General features: G+C 37.8%; 2 protein-coding genes across 2 annotated transcripts; both read right to left on the reverse strand.

Annotated features, from left to right (window-relative positions):
- Positions 1 to 1,678: 1,678 nt before the first annotated feature.
- Positions 1,679 to 10,847, reverse strand: LOC103469076 (claudin-4-like). The gene is made up of 5 exons (XM_008416566.2): positions 10,177 to 10,847; positions 8,684 to 8,804; positions 7,347 to 7,792; positions 5,563 to 5,677; positions 1,679 to 3,598 (listed from the first exon to the last, which is right to left on the reverse strand). The coding sequence occupies exons 2-5, from the start codon at positions 8,801 to 8,803 to the stop codon at positions 3,074 to 3,076; spliced, it is 1,206 nt and encodes a 401-aa protein (XP_008414788.2). The 5' UTR covers position 8,804; positions 10,177 to 10,847; the 3' UTR covers positions 1,679 to 3,073.
- Positions 10,848 to 10,854: 7 nt separating this feature from the next.
- On the reverse strand, positions 10,855 to 20,958 carry LOC103468953 (claudin-9-like). Its single transcript, XM_008416368.3, has 3 exons — positions 18,959 to 20,958; positions 15,329 to 15,465; positions 10,855 to 14,790 (listed from the first exon to the last, which is right to left on the reverse strand). The coding sequence occupies exons 2-3, from the start codon at positions 15,452 to 15,454 to the stop codon at positions 14,299 to 14,301; spliced, it is 618 nt and encodes a 205-aa protein (XP_008414590.1). The 5' UTR covers positions 15,455 to 15,465; positions 18,959 to 20,958; the 3' UTR covers positions 10,855 to 14,298.
- Positions 20,959 to 20,968: the final 10 nt, after the last annotated feature.

The following is a 20,968-nucleotide window of genomic DNA, read 5'->3' on the forward strand; positions in this document are numbered from 1 at the left end:
TGTGCCTCGTGATTTTTTCAATGAAAACAATGTACCTTGGCTCAAAAAAGGTTGAAAAACACCGGTGTAGATGGTGCGTTTGCATGCTAGTAGAAAGCTGGGACATCTGAGTTTTGCTCTGAGTCTAGTGTTTTTATCCTCTGAACGTTTCTCACTGTGCCGAAGTGGCAAATACGTTAGTTCGATGGAAAACGATAGATCTCAGCACTTCCTTATAATATCCTAAAAATGTTTATAGACTTATTGTGTATTTTGAGCGGTACAGGAGACGAAAGCCGTTTTCGCACTGCAAGGAACGGAACGGTTTCAAAGTAGGGCCGACTGTGTTTGCATTAGAACTTCCGACTGGTTCCAATCGGGCCGGCCAAGCGGCGCTGCTTAGAATTCAGCAGCTGATTGGTTTAGAGTCCGCCGTTGATCGGTTCTAGCTGGCTCTCACTAAACTGTTCTTACTGCATTTTGTAAAGAGTGCTCTTTTTAATATTTTTATTATTTGCGATGAATTCCTCTCAATATTCTGCTGTTACCTGGTCCCATGATGAGGTTTTTTTTCTCCCTCCGCTTACTCGCTGATGAATGAGTACAGAATGAGCTACATCGGTCAACGAGGAAAGAGAGTTTCTGAGGATCTCTGAGGAAAAGGCTTCGGCCGCTACATAGAAATCATGGACCTTACCAAACTCCGCCCAGAAACGCCCTCTAAAATCCCACGTGACTGCATGTCTCACTAACAAAGCCTCACGGAGTTTAGTTTCTATGTAAATATGGCGTCTTTCACTTCGACTGACTCTCTGCAGAGTATTTCTGAGTCGATTAGTGTAGCATTTCTGCCGGATTTTTCAAAAAATATCAGCCACGACAATGGACGAGGAAACCAACAAGTTCATGTCATCTTTTTTGGACGACATCAAGGTGTTTGAGCCGCGCGATGCCTCCAACATTGTGCGCATCACAGCTAAATGCTACCAGTCGATGAGGAAAACAGCAGATCCTCAGACACTCAGCATAAATATAGCTGTGGACAAGATCACTGATGCCTATTCTTGCAAGGCTGGGTAAGTTGGGCATTCATGGTTTTGAGGGTTACTTTTGAAATCGCTGATTTCTGTTGGCAAATGTTCGTATGTGCCTAGGACTTATACTCGGTACTCTGTGCTAGCGTGGCTAACACGATTACAGTTTAGTAAAAAGCCTTTTCAGGTGAAATAAAATCTTTAATGTATGTCAGATACGGTATTGCATATTGATCTGTTCAGCTAACGTAAGACTAACAGACAGCCTTCAAGGTGGAGAAGTTGTATCGGTACTGCCATTATGCTGTACTTGGCTAAAAGGTTTTCATAATGGATGTGTTTATTATTGACTTTATTTTTTTCATTCACCAAACAGAAAGAAAGCAAAGCAATAATACTTACACCAGCAGACACTCCTTTGTTCTTATTGATCCTACGACAGTTGAGCTGCAAATGCGGTCGTGCACAAGCTTTGATCCAAGCAAGGCTTTCCGTTTCAGATTTTGGAAATCTGTGAATTTTAGTTCCACAAATACGTTCAGGATACCTGACATCGCCTGTACAGATTCCCCACTGACAGTGTAGAACCATTCTTTTTCGAGTCCTGACGCAAAAACTTTCTGCCGTTCTGCTAGTCCAAAATGTACATTAGCATGAGTTTACTACTGTAGCTTGTGTTTATGAGACGGTCACGCATGTGGTAGCTGCGCTGTGACGTGAAATGGGCATTAGCCAATGAAACACGACCCCTGTGGTAAGGTCCATTGTTTAAGTTCAAAAATAATAACGTCAGATACAGCTTAATGGCTGTACCTGACGTCAGCCAGGTACCTGTTGTGTATATGCAAACACAATAGGGCTGCAGTACGGGTGGAACCGTACCGAAGCGTGCCGTTCCGTTCCTCGCAGTGCGAAAACAGCTTAAGTGGTCTGAAAAAGGACCACTGGGTGGCGGAATGGTTCGCTGGCCAGAAAAATAGGCAGGCAAACCCAGAAGCAAGATGGAACATCCCGGTGGTCTGTCCTCTGAAGTAAGTAGAAGCTAAACCTGCAGGCTTTGCTCTCCGATTATAATGAGACATGGAGTAATTATAAATGATTTCAGGTTACGATTTATATGTCTGGTACTCTGCCCTCCTTATATGTTAGCGAGAGCTAATGTTTATGCTACGTTAGCGGTTCGCAGCTAAGTGGATTTTTAGTGTCAGGCTCTGCACAGTTTGAATCTTTAATCCATAAAAATTATCTTTGGTGGTTCTTACAGTTTCCGTTTTGCCCAAAACGTTCTAATCAAATTTCTAAGTCGTGTTGCTGACTGATATTTATAGTTTGCGAAATATTCTGATTTGCCTTTTACTTTATTCACTAAGTGAATATAATTAAGTGAAATAAATTGCCTTTCGATTCTAAGTTATTGAATTTCTATGTGTATAAATAACATTTTATATTTATCTCTACACAGGACGAAATGGCTGAAAGATGGATTGGGGTCTGGTGTTTTTTTACTTAAACATCTGTGTCTGACAAAGCTTTAACAATCTTTGATTATCATTGTAAAGAAACAAAAATAGAACAAAATGTTTCATTAATAGAAAATAATATAGGAGCAACAGAGAAACTGTCATAAAATTGTTTCCTGATGTGGATCTGTTAGCAGCTTTCTGATCTGGAGAAAATAAATGGCGGCATAAATGAAACATATCAGGGATTAAAAAAGAAAAAAGTAATTATTTTGAAAAGTTTCCAAAGTTCCTAAGAAATCTAACTTTTCAGTTTACAGAGACGGTTTTTGTATCGTAACATTTATTTTATAGGCAAACAAATGATGGGATTTTAAGAGTTTTGCCAAAATAGAATAAAAAATAAAAACAAAGAACTTACAGAATGTTGGAAAGTGAAGATTTACAGATTAAAGCATGTTGAAGCACCAGCAGCTAGAATTATGGAACTAATAATCAGATTCAGTTATAGGCAGCATCTCCTGTGTGTCTTCCCAGTTTTTACCAACTCAGCCCTCTGGTCTATCCGTATATTTGACACCAGTCCCTTCCGTAAAGCCTCTAAATTGCGTCGTCGTTTGGACCTGAAGCTCTGTTACTGTGGTACCTGGCGGTTCCACCTGAGCTGCTGGATCTGGGTCTGCCGAAGCAGCAGAGCAGAACTCCAGCCTGGATCAGTATCACACCAGCTGCCCAGCCGATATAGATGCTCTCTCCCAGCTCTCTCTTCTGGGAATTCCCTAACCAGTAGTAGTGGAAGTCTCTCACAGTGTTGTGTGCCGACCAGCTGACCGGGATGATCACCAGCAGGCCGGCCAGCATCAGGTCCACTCCGGCCACCAGGATCAATTTGGGCTTGGCGTTTTCATTCTGAACACATGGGGTGAAGTCGGCACCAAAGAACATGATGAAGAGGCTGAGAACACTGAGAATGAAGCTGATGATGGTCATGACCCGGGCGGCCTGGAGGTCAGAGGGTAACTCCAGCATGGAGTCGTACATTTTGCACTGCTGCTGCCCAGTGCTCTGCGTCACGCACTCCATCCACAGACCTTCATGAAGATCCTCCACACCCAAAGACACAGAAACAGACATTTACATACACTGTGTAAAAAACACCTTTTCCTCATCACCTAACATTAAATCTGATATAAAAAAACTAATTTATTTCTATTCACTAAATGCCAGAATATTGAGAACTTTTTTTTTTTTTAAATGAGTTCTTTACCAGGTTAGCTTGGCTTTACCTTCAATTCCACTTGATTTAAATCTTTCTTCATAACAGTCTGTGTTTCATTTATAGCTAAACACCTGAGGATTAGTAATTGATATACTGCTAAAAACAAACAATAACTCTGCAGTCGAGTAGTAAATCAAGAGCCAGCAAAATATATTATTTAATCATAAACCGTACAGAACCTTTAGATTCCCTTTGAGTCATAATTTCTGCATACCTGTGAGTTCAGACTGTTCGTTCTGTTAAGGAAGAATTTCTATATTACTGGTAAATTTAGCAAAACTCTGGCTCTGATACTTCCTTTTGATCCCGGCTTCTCTCGCGTGGCCACGTGCGGGGACAAAAACACAACAATGCGTGTTGACGTCACAGAATTACAGGATTTAATCCAATCAGAAGAAAATATAAAATAGTACAGGAAACTAAAGAAAGACAGATACAAACATTGTTACCTGAGACAAGAAGACAAAGAAATATCAAGGACGTCCTTGGAGAAAGAGCTGGTGCAGAAGTAAAATAAATCAGCTTTTTTCTGAATTGTTTCCCTTGTGCACAAACTTTTATACCTGTAGGTGTGTTTTCCTCTTTAATGTATTCAAATAAGGCGTATCTCTACTTGACCAATTGGAAGGCATCTCTGGCCCTTTTAAATTTTAGAAAAAGTCCCGCAGTTTGGTCGCAAGATCAAACACCTTTTGTTAAATAAGGTAGAAGCAGACTCTCCGAATTCATGGTGGTTTATGGCTTTCACAGATCAGTGTGAAAAGCTAGAACTTCCTACTGATTGTTTCCCCGACAGACAAAGAGCAGATCAGAAGATCTTGGCAAACAATCTGCTTTAACTACAGTAAAATATATCAATAGGTCAGAATATGTTATAAATTTTAAAACTATAATTATGGTATTTCAATCAAGTCATGATAAATTCTAAAACTAACTTATTTTAAATTTATTTTCTTAACAGTATCTGGCCTCCTGTGGCTCTACAGCCATCTGGGCAAAGAGAAACAGATGCAGGAACCTCACAGGTAGCTGTGAAATTCTGGTTTCTCTTCTGCTCTGCCAGGAACAAACCTTTAATTCTGTACTTTTAATTCAATGAAAAGTTCTCCAAAAATCCAATTTGTTCTTCTGCACTCAGCATCTCCAAAGTTTAGTTCTGATATCAAACCAAAAGCAATAGATAATAAACAGAAAATAATGAAGTACAATTCCTGTTTCTAATTAGGAATTAGAAACAAATAAGAATTAAGACATTCATTCACCATAAACCTAAGTATTTTCTAATACTAAACAAAACCTTTTCATGTGATTCTAATATAGTCAGAAATAATACAATTTCAAATACATTCATCATTAACTAAATTAATTCTAAAACAAGATAATAGAATTTTAGTCAAAACATGTTATTAATAACTAAGAAAAATGTCTTACAAATTAAATGTTAGTGATTTAAAACATTTTCTGTTATATTCAGTTTTTTTGCACCATGTCAGATGTTAGTTCTGGAAGATTTCTCATCCTGGTTACGTGAACCGACCAAAGTTCCCTCTCTCAGAGTAATTCAAGTGATAATGTCCTCCACCTTCCTGCATATGTTAATTTATGACCTCCTGTCTTTAATGATAAGACCCCAGGGGTCTGAGCCGAAATTCTCTTGCAGAATCCTCTATTCTCCTTTGTATTTTAAATACTTAACCGAGCAATAGTTCTTTGGGTTTTAAATCACTAACACAAACCTGTTCAAACCTAAGAAATTCGTTCTAAAAGGTTTAAACTGTGTTAAACACTCAAAATAATAATTTTTCTCAACAGTTCCTATGTGGGCTGAAACTCTCCAGCGAGGGAGGATGCCACAGACGATGACCCCAAGTTGCCCGATGACCCCGTAAGTCACACATAGCATCTGAACTGCTGCTGATGACTTTCTACAAAAACCAGAAAGCAGATAAGGACGTTGCTGCAATATATTCTTGGTGTTCTTCTGGCTTTGGTAACAATCCATTGTCTTCCTCTTATCCAAGATTGGTTTGCTGAGGTAAAAGGCAACAGTAGCGAAGTCCAAGAGGTTCCTGATCAGATGCTCAAACCAACTCAACATGGATGATGGAGTTCCTAGTTAGTCTAGTTGCTCCATTGAAGAAGTCAGATAGCAGGATGGGAAAATGGGAAAACCTTTTGCTCCTTGCCCCTAAGTCCCCTTTTGGTCAATTTTTTTTATTTTTTGTATTATTATTTTCTAAGCCCTCTTCTGACACGTAATAACAAGTACTGAAATAATTTGGTTTTTTGTTGGGTTTTTTTGTACAACATAATAAGCCCTCCGGTCACCTTGTTACCTTTGACCTTTTGCCCGTGACGCATGACGCAGTTGCCTCTCGCGCAGTGAGATAAAGCGGCTAACTGGAGCTCAACGTAGGAACGTTCCAGATTACAGAACAGATTTTGGTGAATTATTAAAAAAACACGTTTTTGGTGAATAAAGTGGAGTCAGATGACGGAAAACGTTGAAGTATCGTTTCTGCTTCAGCTCGGAGTCGCGGTTTAAGCAGAGAGGTAATGAAATACAACAGACACTGACAGGCCTCTGCGTCTGTCTTTCTCTGAAGAACTACTGAGGGGAGGAGACAACCAGGTGAGGAGAAACTGAGAGGCCCCAAGGGCCGAAACCTACAAACTCTCTTACATTCACAGTCAAACTCTCTTACATTCACAGTCAAACTCTCTTACAGAGTTTGATTGCAACAGAAACTGAAATTTCAAGTTAACTTCCATTGCAATCAAACTGTAAGAGAGTTTGATAGTGAATGTGAGCAGTGGCGCAACTACACATTATTCAGGTGGATGCGAAAACATAGATCATAGATTGGGATTTTAATTTAAAAAAAGTTTTTTAAGCAAAACTCAGCAGGCTTTTTTTATGGTGACATGCATTAACAATTCAATATTTGCTTTTGTGTTTTTTCTGCAGTTCCACGTTAAAGTTTGATGCAGCTCTGCTTTCCTGAATGGAGCGTCTTCATCTCCACTGCAGCAAACAGGCAGATATTTTATAGATTACAGTCACTAAAAGGTTGCATTGTGCCCTTGTTTATATTTTAATAGTGTAATTCTGTAAAGATAAAATATGTCTGGTGGTCCAGCTCTGATTTACATATCTTGCTAAATTGCGGGTTTGAATATTGCAAAACTTTCCTATAACAAAATAGACCTGCAGAAATAAATTACTAATACAATATCATAGTGTTATGCTCTATATAGAGATGTTCGTTAGCTTTGATTGTATATGTCACATTTTTGTAATTTATCATTATTTATTAAACTCTGAAAGCTGCATGGCTTTGTTCATATTCTGTCCTAAAATACGTTCAGATGTGCCCCCTTTCTTTTTTTTCTTTTCTTTTTTGAGCGCCTGCCCCTTTAGTCTCTGCACGGCCCTGGCTCGTCCTGTTTTCTTACCTTCCCACCACATCATTACTACACGTAAGAATTTGTTCTTATTTACTCAGCTGGTTAAATATTAAAATAAAAATTTACCATTTTTAAAAACTCATGAGAATTCAACAGTTTGCCAAAATAGAAAAACAAACAACTCACAAAGCTCTGTTGCTGGTGGTTCCTCCAGAGCTGCTGGATCTGGGTCTGCTGAAGCAGCAGAGCAGAACTCCAGCCAGGATCATCAGCACACCAGCTGCCCAGCCAATATAGATACTAGCTCCAATCTTTTGCTGTGTGTAATAGTGTGTCACATCATGTGCCGCCCAGCTGACGGGGATGATCACCAGCAGGCCGGCCAGCAGCAGGCCCACTGCGGCCACCAGGAGGAGTTTGAGCTTGGTGCCTTGGTTCTGAACACATGGGGTGAAGTCAGAACCAAAGAACAGGATGAGGAGGCTGAGACCACAGAGGATGCAGCTGATGACGGTCATGGCCCTGAAGGCCTGATCTAGAGGGGATGGCGCCACCATGGAGTCATGCAGTTTGCACTCCAGCTGTCTGGTGCTCTGCTTCTGACACCACATCCACAGACCCTTTTGATATTCCTGTTCACCCAAAGACACAGGAACAGATATTTACTTTTTCTTCTTAATAAATAACCTCAGATTGAAAAAACACATTTTATTTTTTGACTCCCAGAATATCAGTTTAATTTTTTTAGAATATTTTTATCTCTCAAATAATATAAAATTTGAAAATAACCATTGTAATTGTGAAATAAAATAATTATTGAGAAACTATTGGTACCAATATTTTATTGGTACCAAAATTGGTACCTTTATTGCTTATTGTCTAAGTCTCATTAATTTAACATTTTCTGCATGTAGCGAAACCTTTGTTTCCAAATCATTTAAACATCTGTGTCTGATAAAGTTTTAATAATCTTTGATGATCATTTTAAAGAAACAAACATAGAACTAAATGTTTCCTTAGAAGAAAATAATATAGGAGCATCAGAGTATCTGAGAAACTATCATAAAATTGGTTCCTGATGTGGATCTGTTGGCAGCTTTCTGAACAGGAGAAAATAAATTAAACTAATTAGGTATTAAATAAGCAAAAATTGAATTCATTATTTTTAAAAGTTTCCAAAATTTCTATGAAATCCATTTTTTTCAGGTTAGAGACACTTTTTGCATGGTAACATTTATTTTATATGGAGGATTTCTTTTTAATGTCACATTTTAAGTGACATTTTCCAAAACCCCAAAGAATTCAGAAAATAATAGAAAGGAAGATTTACAAAGTTCAACCCTCTTAGTACCACCAGCTAAAATTATGGAACTAATAATCATATTTAGTTATAGCATAAAGTATTTACAATCCCTGGTGTCGTCTTCCCAGTTTTTACCAACTCAGCTCCTTGTCTACCCGTCTATTGGACACCAGTCAAAAATGTCTTTAGATATTCTCTTATTAAAACAATACATGGTTACCATGTATTTGCGCTCGTTGACCCAAACTATCCACTGAGGGAGGGTGCAACACCTGATGGCCCCAATCAGCCCGACGGCCCCAAGAGCCAAACAAACCATCTCGACTGCTGATGGTCTCATTCTGCAACAGATAAAAACAGGAGGCAAATAAATAAACTAGATGCTCAGTTTGCTAACAGTCATCCATCCGTTGTCTTCATCTTATGGTAAAATAGGTGAAGGAATGAAATCACACACACAACTTAAGCAACTAGGCAGAGTATAAATAGACAAGAAAATAATTAAAATACAAACACTTGATGATCATGACAGCAGTAAAATATCTTTAGGTTTTGGGTGATCACTAAATGTCTAGATCATGTGTAAACATTTCATTTATTTCTAAGGTATAGGTGTCAACCTCATTAATAACCGGTTGGGCATTGTGGATGACTCAAGAACAGAACGACTTCAACATAGTTTTTAACTCAAGTAAAAGTAAAAAGTAGCTGTCAAAAAATATGAGTAAAACGTATTTGGTAAAACGTTTACTCAAGTACTGAGTAACTGATCAAATGATCAATCATTTAATATTTAAAAATTACATAATCAAATGGACCAAAATATAAAGTTAATTGGAATCTTTGGTATATTATGGATAAAAATTAGAATAATTCATTTAAGTAACGAAAAAATAACAAACAAGCAAAGTAAATTTTTCCAAATCCGTTTCTTTCAATAAAAAACTTATGAAACTAACAAAAACTGCAGGTGTGTGTCTGGTGAATTTTTGGTTAAAATATGTTTGTTTTTCATTCTGTGGGTAGAAAATCCAGAATTTTACTCAAGTAAGAATAGAAAAACTTTATAAAATTACTGAAGTAAAAGTAAAAAGTACAGTGTAATAAAAATGCTCCTAAAAGTACGGGTAATTGAGTAAATTCAGCTTGTTACTTATTACCTAAATCTGTGTAGTAAGTAACTATTATTGTAAATTTAAAAATGGATTTATCTGAAATTGTTCTTGTCGTCTTCAAAGATTGCCTCTTGGGACAATAAATTTGGTCTAATTTAAACAACAAACCAACAATAAAATATAAAAAATATTCTAATTTATTCAATATAATTGGAGCAGAACGATTATGTGGGTTGCACTATCCAAAATTTGCCAAAGCACAAAAAGGTTCAATCATAATTTAACACAGAGATACTGACACTACAGAAATTACTATGTGTATCTCAGGTATAAAAATATTTCATTGCAGGCACTAAAAGCAAATTTGATGCCACCCACCCCAACCATTACCGCCCTCCTTCAAATAAATCCTCATAGCACACATAAAAGTATTAAATATTAAAGAAAAAAATGTTAAAGTGCCAAAAGATTAATTTTCTCATCATCGTGACGGATTTCTGATAAATTGGATGGAATCAATGCAATTATTTCTTCTGTTTTAGTAACATTTGTTATTTTTTCTTAATGTTAAAAGTAAATAAAGATGAAAAATGCTTACTTTTTAAAAAAAAGATGTACTCAGATCAGGTGCCGGAGGTTCTTGTGTCAATTCTGACCTAAAACAAAATGATCATTAAATGTGAAATGGTGCCGAATAGATGTGGTTTTGACTTCACGGTGGAAAAAGGAAGTTCGAGGCGGTCTGTGCTTTAATATGCCTGCTGTGGTTTTATGTTATTAGTAAACTGAGAGTGTGTCTCTTACATCCTGTATCTTAGAGGTTTGATACAGGATGTAAACTTCTTACTTTGACGAATTTAAGGTGGAAAGTGTTTAATTTTTCTACATTACAAAACTCGATGAGGCTCACAAACTGAATATGAATAATTATATTTGTCAAGATCTTTTTTCTCATTAAATCTGGACTTTAATGGCAGCTTCTTACAAACATTGCTTCTCATTTGCTCATGTAGATGCAGAAAAAAAACAGTGAGCCAGTCTCAGCTGACCTTTTGGGGGTTTTATATGCCAGACCAACCTACAGTTGTGGAATATTTTACATTAGAAGTAGCAAAAGATGGAAGATGGTGAGCACCTGCCCACCCTGTAACATCATCACCACCAAAGGCTCATCTGGTAACAACAGTGGCCATTTCTGCTCTGCATGAATTGACTTTTGTCAGAGATGAGCACTGAGGCTCACTGGTTCCTTTGTGAAAGTAAGAGCTCTGTGACCCATTGAAGATGCTGAAGAATGTGCCTGGTCTGAGGTCGGGTATCTGCAGCAGATCACACTGATGTCTAGAAAGATTTGACGTGACGCTTTAGTAACTCTCATCTCCCTTAAATGTGCCAGGAGTTGAGTGTGTCACCCACCCACTGGTTATTGTCTTGATCAGCAGTTATATGATTAACTTTCAGAAAAACCACTAGCATCCCTCTTAGCCAATGCACTAGCGGAACAAGTCAGCGTCAGGCCGGGGGGCGGGTCCAATGACCGGGTCCAGTGACCAGGCCCCTCACGTGTATCACCTGCCCTGCTGGAAACTGTTGAAGGGGCCAGGGGGTTTGGGCCCCGTTTCTCGTTTCGTTTTTACCCAGGAAGCACATTGGCTAAACCGTGAGTCAAACAGTCACTGGGACTGACTACTATATATTCCATTGAGGGACACAGTAGCTTTAACATACACCTTTCTGACCAGGTGAGGGCGCACTTTCTCCGTCTATAATCAGACTTTAAAGCGACTTGAAACCATTCCTCCCTCCCTGGCACCCCCAGACCCCATGGGCCCCCATCTGGCCCGGGCCCCCCCCATACCCCCGCACCTGAGCCAATGAGCCGCTGCCAAATGGCACAATGTCCCGCCCACCACCTCCATCGCTTCTTCCTGTTTCCTTTAGGCTGCTAGTTGATCGCTTACTATGCTAACGGAACAAAGATGGAGATTCACAGAAAAAGGTAGAAAAATTACATAAAATGACTAGTTAGCTAACTTTGTTGTTGTTGCTAAACATGATTTTATGCATGATTTCTGCTAGAACAATGGATTAAGTTCAGCAGTATTACTAAGAGAATAAAAATCATTAAGTTCCGGCTCGTTATATTCTCTTGTGCTTCCGGATTCATTGATGCCATGCGTGGAATAAAAGCCACACAGAGTTAACATTCAGAGCTCCACGTCATGCATTTTCAGAATTTATTCTAAATTTAAAAGTATAAAACCACATTGACAACACAGACACTTCAAACTCACTAAAACAAACATTAATTTACCTGAGACAAATAGAAAAGAAGAGAGACAGAAAAAAAGAAAAGAAAAGACGCCTTTGGAGAGTTGCAAAAGCAAATCTGATTCGTTCCTCTGGGGCCCTTACTTTTATTTAAAAGGTTGTTTCCTTTGTTTTAATTTATGCAATTATGCGATTAAGTTGTGTTGTTCTCCTTGTATGGATAGACCCAGTTTCAAATTACTCAGTTTGGGCAATTTCATTACCTTCTGAGACCTGTTTGATTTCAGGGCTACGGTGCTTCTCTATCTAGACAAGGGAGACCAAAGGTCATCTAGAGCGAGCTCTACTCATGCCAGTTCAAAATGTGATGTTACTCCTAATACCTGGTTGGAACAAAACCTCTGGTCTTCCAAGAGTTCAACCAAAAGTTAACCTGTCTTAAACCTATTTTATTTCCCTGCCGGTCAATTCCTACAAACACAGATCAGTGCAGTAATTTTAAATTGACATAAAGCCTGGTACGTAAAGTGGGTCAGAACTTCTGCATCCTCTTAGATCAAAGCGCAGATTTAAAGAATAAAACACTTCTAGAATATACCTGAGCATTTTTAATATAAACACATTCATTTCAAACATTTTCTAATTAATGTTATGCTAGTTTTGATTATATTTAACTAACTGATATTACATTTGGAGACTCTATGTAGTTGTTAATATAAAACTACAAATTAGACTAGTTCAGGTCATGTTAATTTTAACTAAATTGTATTCTATCCATCCATTTTATTTACACCCTTGTCCCTCAGTGGGGTTGGGAGGGTTGCTGGTGCCCATCTCCAGCTAACGTTCCGGGCGAGAGGCGGGGTCACCCTGGACAGGTCGCCAGTCTGTCACAGGGCAACACAAGAGGCTGGGAATCAAACCCAGAACCTTCTTGCTGCAAGGCAGCAGCTCTACCAGCTGCGCTACTGTGCAGCCAAATTGTATTCTACTAATTGCAATTATTGTTAGTACTGTGTTGTCATTTTGTTTGTCCTTAAGTTTTGGTGTTTCACTGAGGGAGATGAATTGAGATGTCTCGTTGCTGCTGCTCAAAAGTTAATTTATGACTTGGTTCCTCCCTGATATCAGACATTCTGTTCTGCAGGGCTAACTTAAAGCCCTCTAAGATGTTACCCACAAGAATCTTGTTCAATCCACTATTTTCACATGTCATAAAATGTAACTGTATTAAAAACTAAGAATATTTATTTTCCTCAACAGTATTTACTAGTTCGGTTCTCTGTGCTTCTGCTTGTAGAGAGTGAGGTTTTAGAGGCGGCGCCATTTTGTGCTGCTGCGCTGTCCTCTTGTGAGATCGGTGGTGAGCAAATTATTTTGCCTGTTTGTGATTTATTTTCACTTTTTGAGTTCTTTGGAATAAGTTTCCAAGATTTGATTGAACAAATAGTTTACAATATTGTGTTGAAAACTACATATTTAGGTTTTGTTGCAAACAGCTGATGAGATCAATAAAAAAAATTTATATTGGCTTCGTAACGGTTTTAGTTTTAACCAAAATTTGATTTGAATTATTAGAATGATGCACCATGTAAAATTAGAAGACAACCATTGTAATTATTGAGAAACTATTGGTACCGAAAGGAAACTGTTGTATTTGCTCCTCCCATTCCACTAGGGGGCACTGTAGTTGCTTTCTATTGGTACGTGGATTAACGTGGAGAAGAAGGAAGCTAACGGCGGACCGGTGGTGTGCTCAGGTTGCCGTTAGCTTAAACTAACAAGCTGAACCTGCCATAAAATCATATCTTACTGCTGTTCATGAATTTTGCCCAACGTGATGAGTTACATTAACGCTGTAAATCTGTAGGAGAAAAGTTTTTGTTATCTGTTCTAAACGTGCGCTTGGTGAATTTGCTAGAGCTAATTAGCCAAATGCTAACTGTTGTTTGCTGCACTGTGATATTTGAATGCCGTTGTTTATTGTATTACGAAGTGTTCTAAGAGTAAACTGCTTTATAACCGGTTAGTCAAGTCAAGCCAAGCTCCTAAATCTATGTCTAAGTTTGTGTTTATTGAATATTATAATACTAAGTATTGACGTTTTGTCTTTATTTTATTTTATTTTTTACAGTTTAACCGGCTTGTCCGTGTAAAAGCACTCGGCAATAAAATTTACAACAACGGCTACCTTATGTTCTTTGTAACATAAACCTTTATTACTTATTGTTAAAATCTCAATTTAAAATCTTCTGCATGTAGCTGAACCTTCTGGTCAAAATCATTTCAACATCTGTCTGATAAAGCATTAATAATCTCTTTACATTAGTCATTATAGCCAAATATAGAAAGTAAGTGAATCAGAAAGAATAAGGAACAAGTGGTGAACACAAACTGAACCACTTTGTCACACTATTGGACCCCAGTTTCTTCCATAAAACCACTAAATTTAGTTGTCATTTAGACCTGAAGCTCTGTGGTATTTGACGGTTCGACCAGAGCTGCTGGATCTGGGTCTGCTGAAGCAGCAGAGCAGAACTCCAGTCAGGATCAGTATCACACCAGCTACCCAGCCGATGTAGATGCTGGCTCCCAGCTCTCTCCTCTGGACCCATATTAGGATGGGGTTGTTGGAATCTCTTATTATGATGTGTGCCGACCAGCTGACCGGGATGATCACCAGCAGGCCGGCCAGCAGCAGGCCCACTGCGGCCACCAGGAGGAGTATGGTCTTGGTGCCTTGGTTCTGAACACATGGGGTGAAGTCGGCACCAAAGAACAGGATGAGGAGGCTGAGACCACAGAGGATGCAGCTGATGACGGTCATGGGCTGGCCGGCTTGAAGGTCAGAGGGCAACACCATCAAGGGGTCGTACACTCTGCACTGCAACTGTCCTGTGGCCTGCGTCACACAGTTCATCCAGAGACCTTCATAAACCACCTAAAGACACAGAAACAAAATATTACATATTCTACACATTAAATCAAATACAAAACCTAATATATTTTTATTTCCAGAAACTTTGGAGATTTTTTTTGAGAGTGAAATTAGTCATTTGTCAAACATGGGCTGAAAGGCCACTCAGAGAGGAAGAAGCCATCAGCACCATGAAAAGCCAGATTAGTGTTTTGTTAATGCAAACTGACTGTCCTGTGGTCTAAAAAAGCTAAAACAAATGTCATGCTTTAATAAACATTGTTATATTTTTTAATCCAGCGATGGACTTAATATCCATTGCTGGATTCTTAGAGGTTCAGTTAAAAGAAAGTATAATTCCCCCAAAAATGTATATTAAGCTGATAGAAAACGTAGTGATAATATTGAATACCTAGTGGTTCAGTAAGCATCATGCTGCTAAAAACATACATCAACACTACATTTACAATAATAGCCTAGTAATAAAACATGAGCTAACAAATCGTATTTTGTCTCCATAAATCATAAAATACATTGTGATGCCCTCAGAATCTGTAGTCACCTGTTCGCTGTTCACTCCTTTGAAAATGGTCACTTTCCATTGAAAGAAGGCACAACAGGTGGTGACCCCAATCAGGCCGATGACCCCGAGGGTCATACAGACCATCTGAGCTGCTTTTGATGCCATTCTGAAAAAAACTAAAAACCAGAAATCAAATACTTAAAGCAGTTTCTGTGATATATTCTCTGTGTTCCTCTGCTGGTCAGTAGGGGGCGCCACACTCGTGGATGTGACAGGAAAAATGTCCAAATTATATACACATTTAAAAAAATCTTATAATAATTTTTCTTTAATAGTGTGTTCCCACATGCAATTAAAGTCATTTACACCACATTTCCGCCTACTGACTCTCATTCAACAGTGAATTTTCCAGACAGACTCAAATCTCTTAGCTGCAGTTTTGGTTGGTAGGGAAAAATCCAGAATATTTGCTAATCAGCATCACTGAATCCAGTTGGGTCACTGGATGTTAGAGGTGTGCAGTACTTCATATTTTATCGATATGATACTAAATAAACGCAGAGCTGGTATCGCCGATACCAATACATAGTTACCACAGGTCAGAAGTGATCTGCGCCATCTTGGTAGGCAAGCGCATCGGCTCTGTGGCTTCGAGACCAACAAAAAGAAACTATATGGACACTCTTGGCCAATGTGCAAGGAAAAGATACATTAACAAAATGGCTGCTGTCAGGATCAACCTGAATGAGATGGAGAAGGAAAATATGTCAGACGATGTGGACAAGCTGCCTTTGATCTCATACTATGATATAGTTAATGACGTAGTCAACACGAAGAGTCAATCGTACAACATGGAGTTTCACAGCCTGAAATGCATGTATGCAAAAACTTGTTAAACGGATTTGTAAAGGACGTACAAACAAAGTATAACAAGGTCCTGGTGACTGGCAGAGTGAGTACATGTAGTAGATGTAGGCCACATGTCTGCATTAGCCTGCAGACAAAAGCTGCATTAGCTAAGCTAAATTTACTAGTTCAGCAGTAAGTACAGTAAATATCACTGATATAGAAGAGTACTCAAATTGTAATGAAGTAACAGTTGTAATTAGAGGTGTGCCGATCGATCGGTCACTGATCATAATCGGCCGATTTTCGTGAAAAAGTGCATGATCAGTGATCTGCGATTATTGGCTCTTATTGCCGATCACACAAACCGATCACCTGCATCTCATTTCGCAGCCTGCCTGTGCAGCTGGTCTCCTCTTTCCTTCATACTGCGCAAACGCGCAGCAACAAATCCTAAGCGATGTGGAACTTTAACGCACTGAGTGAATGGGGGAGTTTGCATGTTGTGGCAGAAAATTGAAGCACGTCAAAATGCATCAACACAACGAAGCTAATACGACATAAAAACAATGCCATACTTGACGGAGTTTGGCTACATCGAGGCTCACTGCAGTAAAAAAGACATATGGAGGATCAGATAGCAGGTAAAGCAGCGCACAGCTACAAACACTTACCCGGATTAGCATGACGGTCAGAAAGATAAACAAATAACCTGGAAAATTATTTAAGTCTTGGAGCTGCGATGTATGACGCTGGTTCAGCTCTCGCTGTTGAACCGCTGCTACGCTACAGGTAGTAATATTTCACAGACGGAGCGCCGCTTCTGCTCCACCTGGTAGTGACTCTCACACCGAACCTCTGCTGAAAGCTGCAGCATCTAACCTAAAAAAATACATTTTACATACGTATTAAAACTTCCGCTGTCCTAACATGAGACAGATAATCTCTAAAAAAATAATCGATATCCTCCCTGCTCTGCATAATTACTCTGCTCAGTCAGAAACAGCCAATCAGAACTAGCAGTAATCAGCTAGCCGCCATGCTATCAGGAAGTTTTCATTCAGTAACTCTGGATTGTTTATTGTAATGGATCCTGTATTTGCCTTTGAATGTTAAGTTTTATACTTGAATTTTTTTGGCAATGTTGAGAGGTTTTATTTTGACTCTTTGCATTATTTAGCCTCTTCAGAGCCTCCATATTTTATCAGTCTGTTAAAGATAATATTACTATAGCAGTGCAATTTGCACAATGCCTGTTTTGTTTAATTTTCTTCTTGGAAAAAGTTATTAACAAGTTTTTGTCTAAATTAAGGTGAATTTATGGTTCCTTTTTTCACATAATGTAACCGGTAGTGTTTATGATAAAAAAAATAAAAAAAATTATGTGATTGGTATCGGTGATCGGTATCGGCCCTCATGGATAATCGGTATCGGTATGGGCAGGAAAAAACCTGATCGGCAGATCTCTAGTTGTAATGTACTTATATTTTTCTATCAGTTAGGAAAAAGGCTAAAGCTGGTTCTAAGCTTGTTGCTTCTTTATTGTGTCATAGCAACTGCCTGCCATGATGGCTGTCGGTTAGAAAGTTCACAAAAGTGACGTTGCATGAAGACTGCATTGTCTTTGCCGTAGCCGTTCCACATCTCTTCTGTTTGCTCTGCTTGGTTGTTGCTTCACTTTCCTGCCTCAGTCAAGTTCACATCAATGCTCATCTGTTTCGTTTGCTATTGGCGTTCCTGATTATTCAGTGCTGGATTCATTCGTTCCCATGGCTCTTTTCAGCTCCTTTTATTGTTACGTTATGTTCCATGACTCGCATTTAGTTTTTGTTAGTTGTCATTTTTACATTAGATTCTCCAGTTGCATCGTTTAAGTGGACGTCTGTTGCTTGCGATGTTGCAACTCTGCAGTAGCTGCATCAGAAAACCCTGATTATTAACTTTATCCCGCCAAATAACTGTGTTTCCATTAACCATAGAATTACGTAAATTGAAATTATGAAAATAAATTTGCTTGTTGGGAACATGAATTTCTTAAAAAAGCTCATGTTTTTGCTGTGCTTTTTCAGCCATATTGAAAGACTTTTCTTGAATCACGAGTCACATGATCAACAACCAGACGTTGGTCCTGGCAGAAATGAGGAAGATGACAGGAAGTGGTAGAAGGATGGCGGTTTCTGTTCTTTGCTCTCACAGCATTGCACAGTTTATAAAAGGCTTTGTGTCATTTGTGTTGAATCCATCGCTCTTCTGTAAAGTCGGCAGCTATAATTTCCCTGTAATACTGCATACATAGCCGCTCCCAGCCGTAGGGGCTTGTTGCTGCAGCGCCTGAACTAAACGGCGCCGTCTCCTCTGATGGCTGATCAGCACCAGCAACACGGCTGAATTATGAATCTCAAGTAACTTTTGACATCTGTCACTGCCATGATTTTAATGTGAACAAGCTTTTTCACATGTGATCTTAATTTCTTATTTAATTAAGTTGCAAAGTTTTAGCAAAATATAAAGAAAGATTTACACACATTTGTAATGGAAATGCAGTTGGTATCGTTGCACATTCCCTTAGGAAACATAAATCATTAAAATTTTCTCCTTGAATTTTAATTGTTAAAATTTTTAATGATTTAAAATTGCAACACTAAAACCACGACCCAACATCCATCTGATAAATGCTCAGATTATCCTGAAAAGCATAAAATATGAATGAAAAAGGTCATTTTATCCACACTGAGTGAGTTTTGATAATTAGAAGGAATCCAATAATTAATTTCTTCAGTTTATTTTGATGGAAATAAAAATAAGTTTAGAAAAAGTGTTTACCTTTGTAAAAGTTGTGGTTGGATCAGGAGGTTCTTCTGTTACATCTGATCTTAAACCAGGCGGATCTTTGAATGTGAAACGTTGGCTTCACTTATAAACTGAATTAGGAAGTTCAAAACTCTCCAACGTTCATAAATCTGCTGTGGTTTGATGTCAGCAGATTAAACTGTTGGCCTCTGAGCCAAAGGACCAAAATGCTGCATATGAATAAACAGTTTGTGACGATTTTAGGATATTTTTTATTTAAACTCAGATTTTAAAGTTTAACAAAGGGAAGAAAATCTCATAAACGGAAATAGTTATGAAAAATAAAAAACTTTTCTCTTTATTTGTTGTTTACAAAAGAAAAATACAGAAGCAAAAGCTGAAATATAAGATAAAATAAAGTCAGACAGTAACACTTTATCTGAAGGGTTTGCATAATTTTGTAAAATAATATTCTTTTGCATATGAGATGAATCAAACAGTTGGGGTTTTCTGTATGTTGCTTAATTTTGTATGTTTTTGTATAATAAAGTGTTTCAGTTTTTGATCTAATTTAATTTTCCAATCACATCTGAATCTGATCAAAGATAATGATCTATTATTGTACAAAAACAGAAACAGTTACAATAAATGTTTTATCAGTAGAAAGTAAAGCAGAAAACTGAGAAACATCATGAAACTGAAGCAAATCTGGTTGGTAATTATGTTGACTGGTTTTTAAACTGGAATCAAGAAAGAATGAAAAAACATCAAATGGATTTAATAAGCAAATTTAAAAAAGCATCAAAAGGTCACTGAAATCTAATTTTCCTGCATACAGACATTTATCAATTTTATTTTTCTAATCAAGATCTTTGTGAAGTCAAATTTTAAGTGACATTTTCAGAATAATTTTGTAAATTTTGCCAACATAAAAGTTAAGTGTTACAGTGTACATGCCTTCGAGCAACAAATGTTAAAAGTATAAAAATGATAATTTGACGTCCCCCCAGCCTTTATCCAGGTCTCTCACCGCCCCCACCAAAGAATTTGCAGGTTACTTTGCACTGACTATTATTTTATTATTAATATAACTATCACTATTGTAGATGTTTTGATTTTTATGCTTGTTTCTGTATTTATCATCAAAAATTATTTCCCAGAGAACAAAAAAGTCATGGGAATAGAAATTATTTTTACAGACGTCTACAAAAAATGCAATGAACATTCAAGTTAAAATTGGTAACAGCAGCCAATCAGAGTGGAAAAGTATTCTTATTCTTATTTTCTTGTTGTTTCTACAAAATGAGCAGATAAAAGATGTACAACATGCCAGTTTAAACTTTGAACTATTTGCAAACGACTGAGCTCTGCAACATTAAAACATGGATAAAACTGTAACTACATTAATCATAGCTCTTCTTCTCTTCAGTGTTTGTCAGTTTCTGGTGGTGCAGCTCTGTGCTGCCTTCAAGAGAATGGGACATCAGAGTATCATCCATAAAACTTCACCCACATGGCATTTATTGTGCAAACCAGAGCTTTCAGTGGAAAACAAAAGTTCCTTTTAATGCCATACAAATATGAGACAGAAACATGGATTATATATTTACATAGACCTGTCTATTGATTATAGATTAATAGTTTTACTGGACAGAAATTACAAAGAACAAATCTGGTTCTTAATCAATTCCTAATGAGTCAAACTGAAAGTGTCATGGAGTCTCAGCCTCATGATATTAACACTGACATGAAAAATAATATTGAAGAAATAAAAATATCAAATCTAATTAAAAACATAAATAAGTGATCAGTTATTTACTGTTATGGTCTGTAAGATATATTTATTCTCAGTACTAGATATGGTCTCAACAAACCCATGACACTAAAACAATATTATTTTACCTTTTATCTGGAAATAGTGTCTGTTTATTCTTGCCATACCGTCCTCTGTATTAATTATTGCTCGAAAGGTCTTGCCATACAAGTTTATTCCTCTGTATTTACTTGAGTTTCTTAGTTTATTCCACTTTAGTTTCTTTTCCT

Source organism: Poecilia reticulata, chromosome 8 (assembly GCF_904066995.2).
Source record: "Poecilia reticulata chromosome 8, P_reticulata-male-v2, whole genome shotgun sequence".
NCBI lineage: Eukaryota > Metazoa > Chordata > Actinopteri > Cyprinodontiformes > Poeciliidae > Poecilia > Poecilia reticulata.

Coding starts and splice junctions, on each gene's coding strand:
- LOC103468953 (XM_008416368.3), bottom strand. CDS start 15,454: ATGGCATCAAAAGCAGCTCAGATGGTCTGTATGACCCTCGGGGTCATC. Junction 14,791..15,328: donor AAGGAGTGAACAGCGAACAG/GTGACTACAGAT, acceptor CTGTGTCTTTAG/GTGGTTTATGAAGGTCTCTG.
- LOC103469076 (XM_008416566.2), bottom strand. CDS start 8,803: ATGAGACCATCAGCAGTCGAGATGGTTTGTTTGGCTCTTGGGGCCGTC. Junction 5,678..7,346: donor ACCACCAGCAACAGAGCTTT/GTGAGTTGTTTG, acceptor TGGTTTTTGTAG/AAAGTCATCAGCAGCAGTTC. Junction 3,599..5,562: donor TTTCAGCCCACATAGGAACT/GTTGAGAAAAAT, acceptor TAAATGTCTGTT/TCTGTGTCTTTGGGTGTGGA.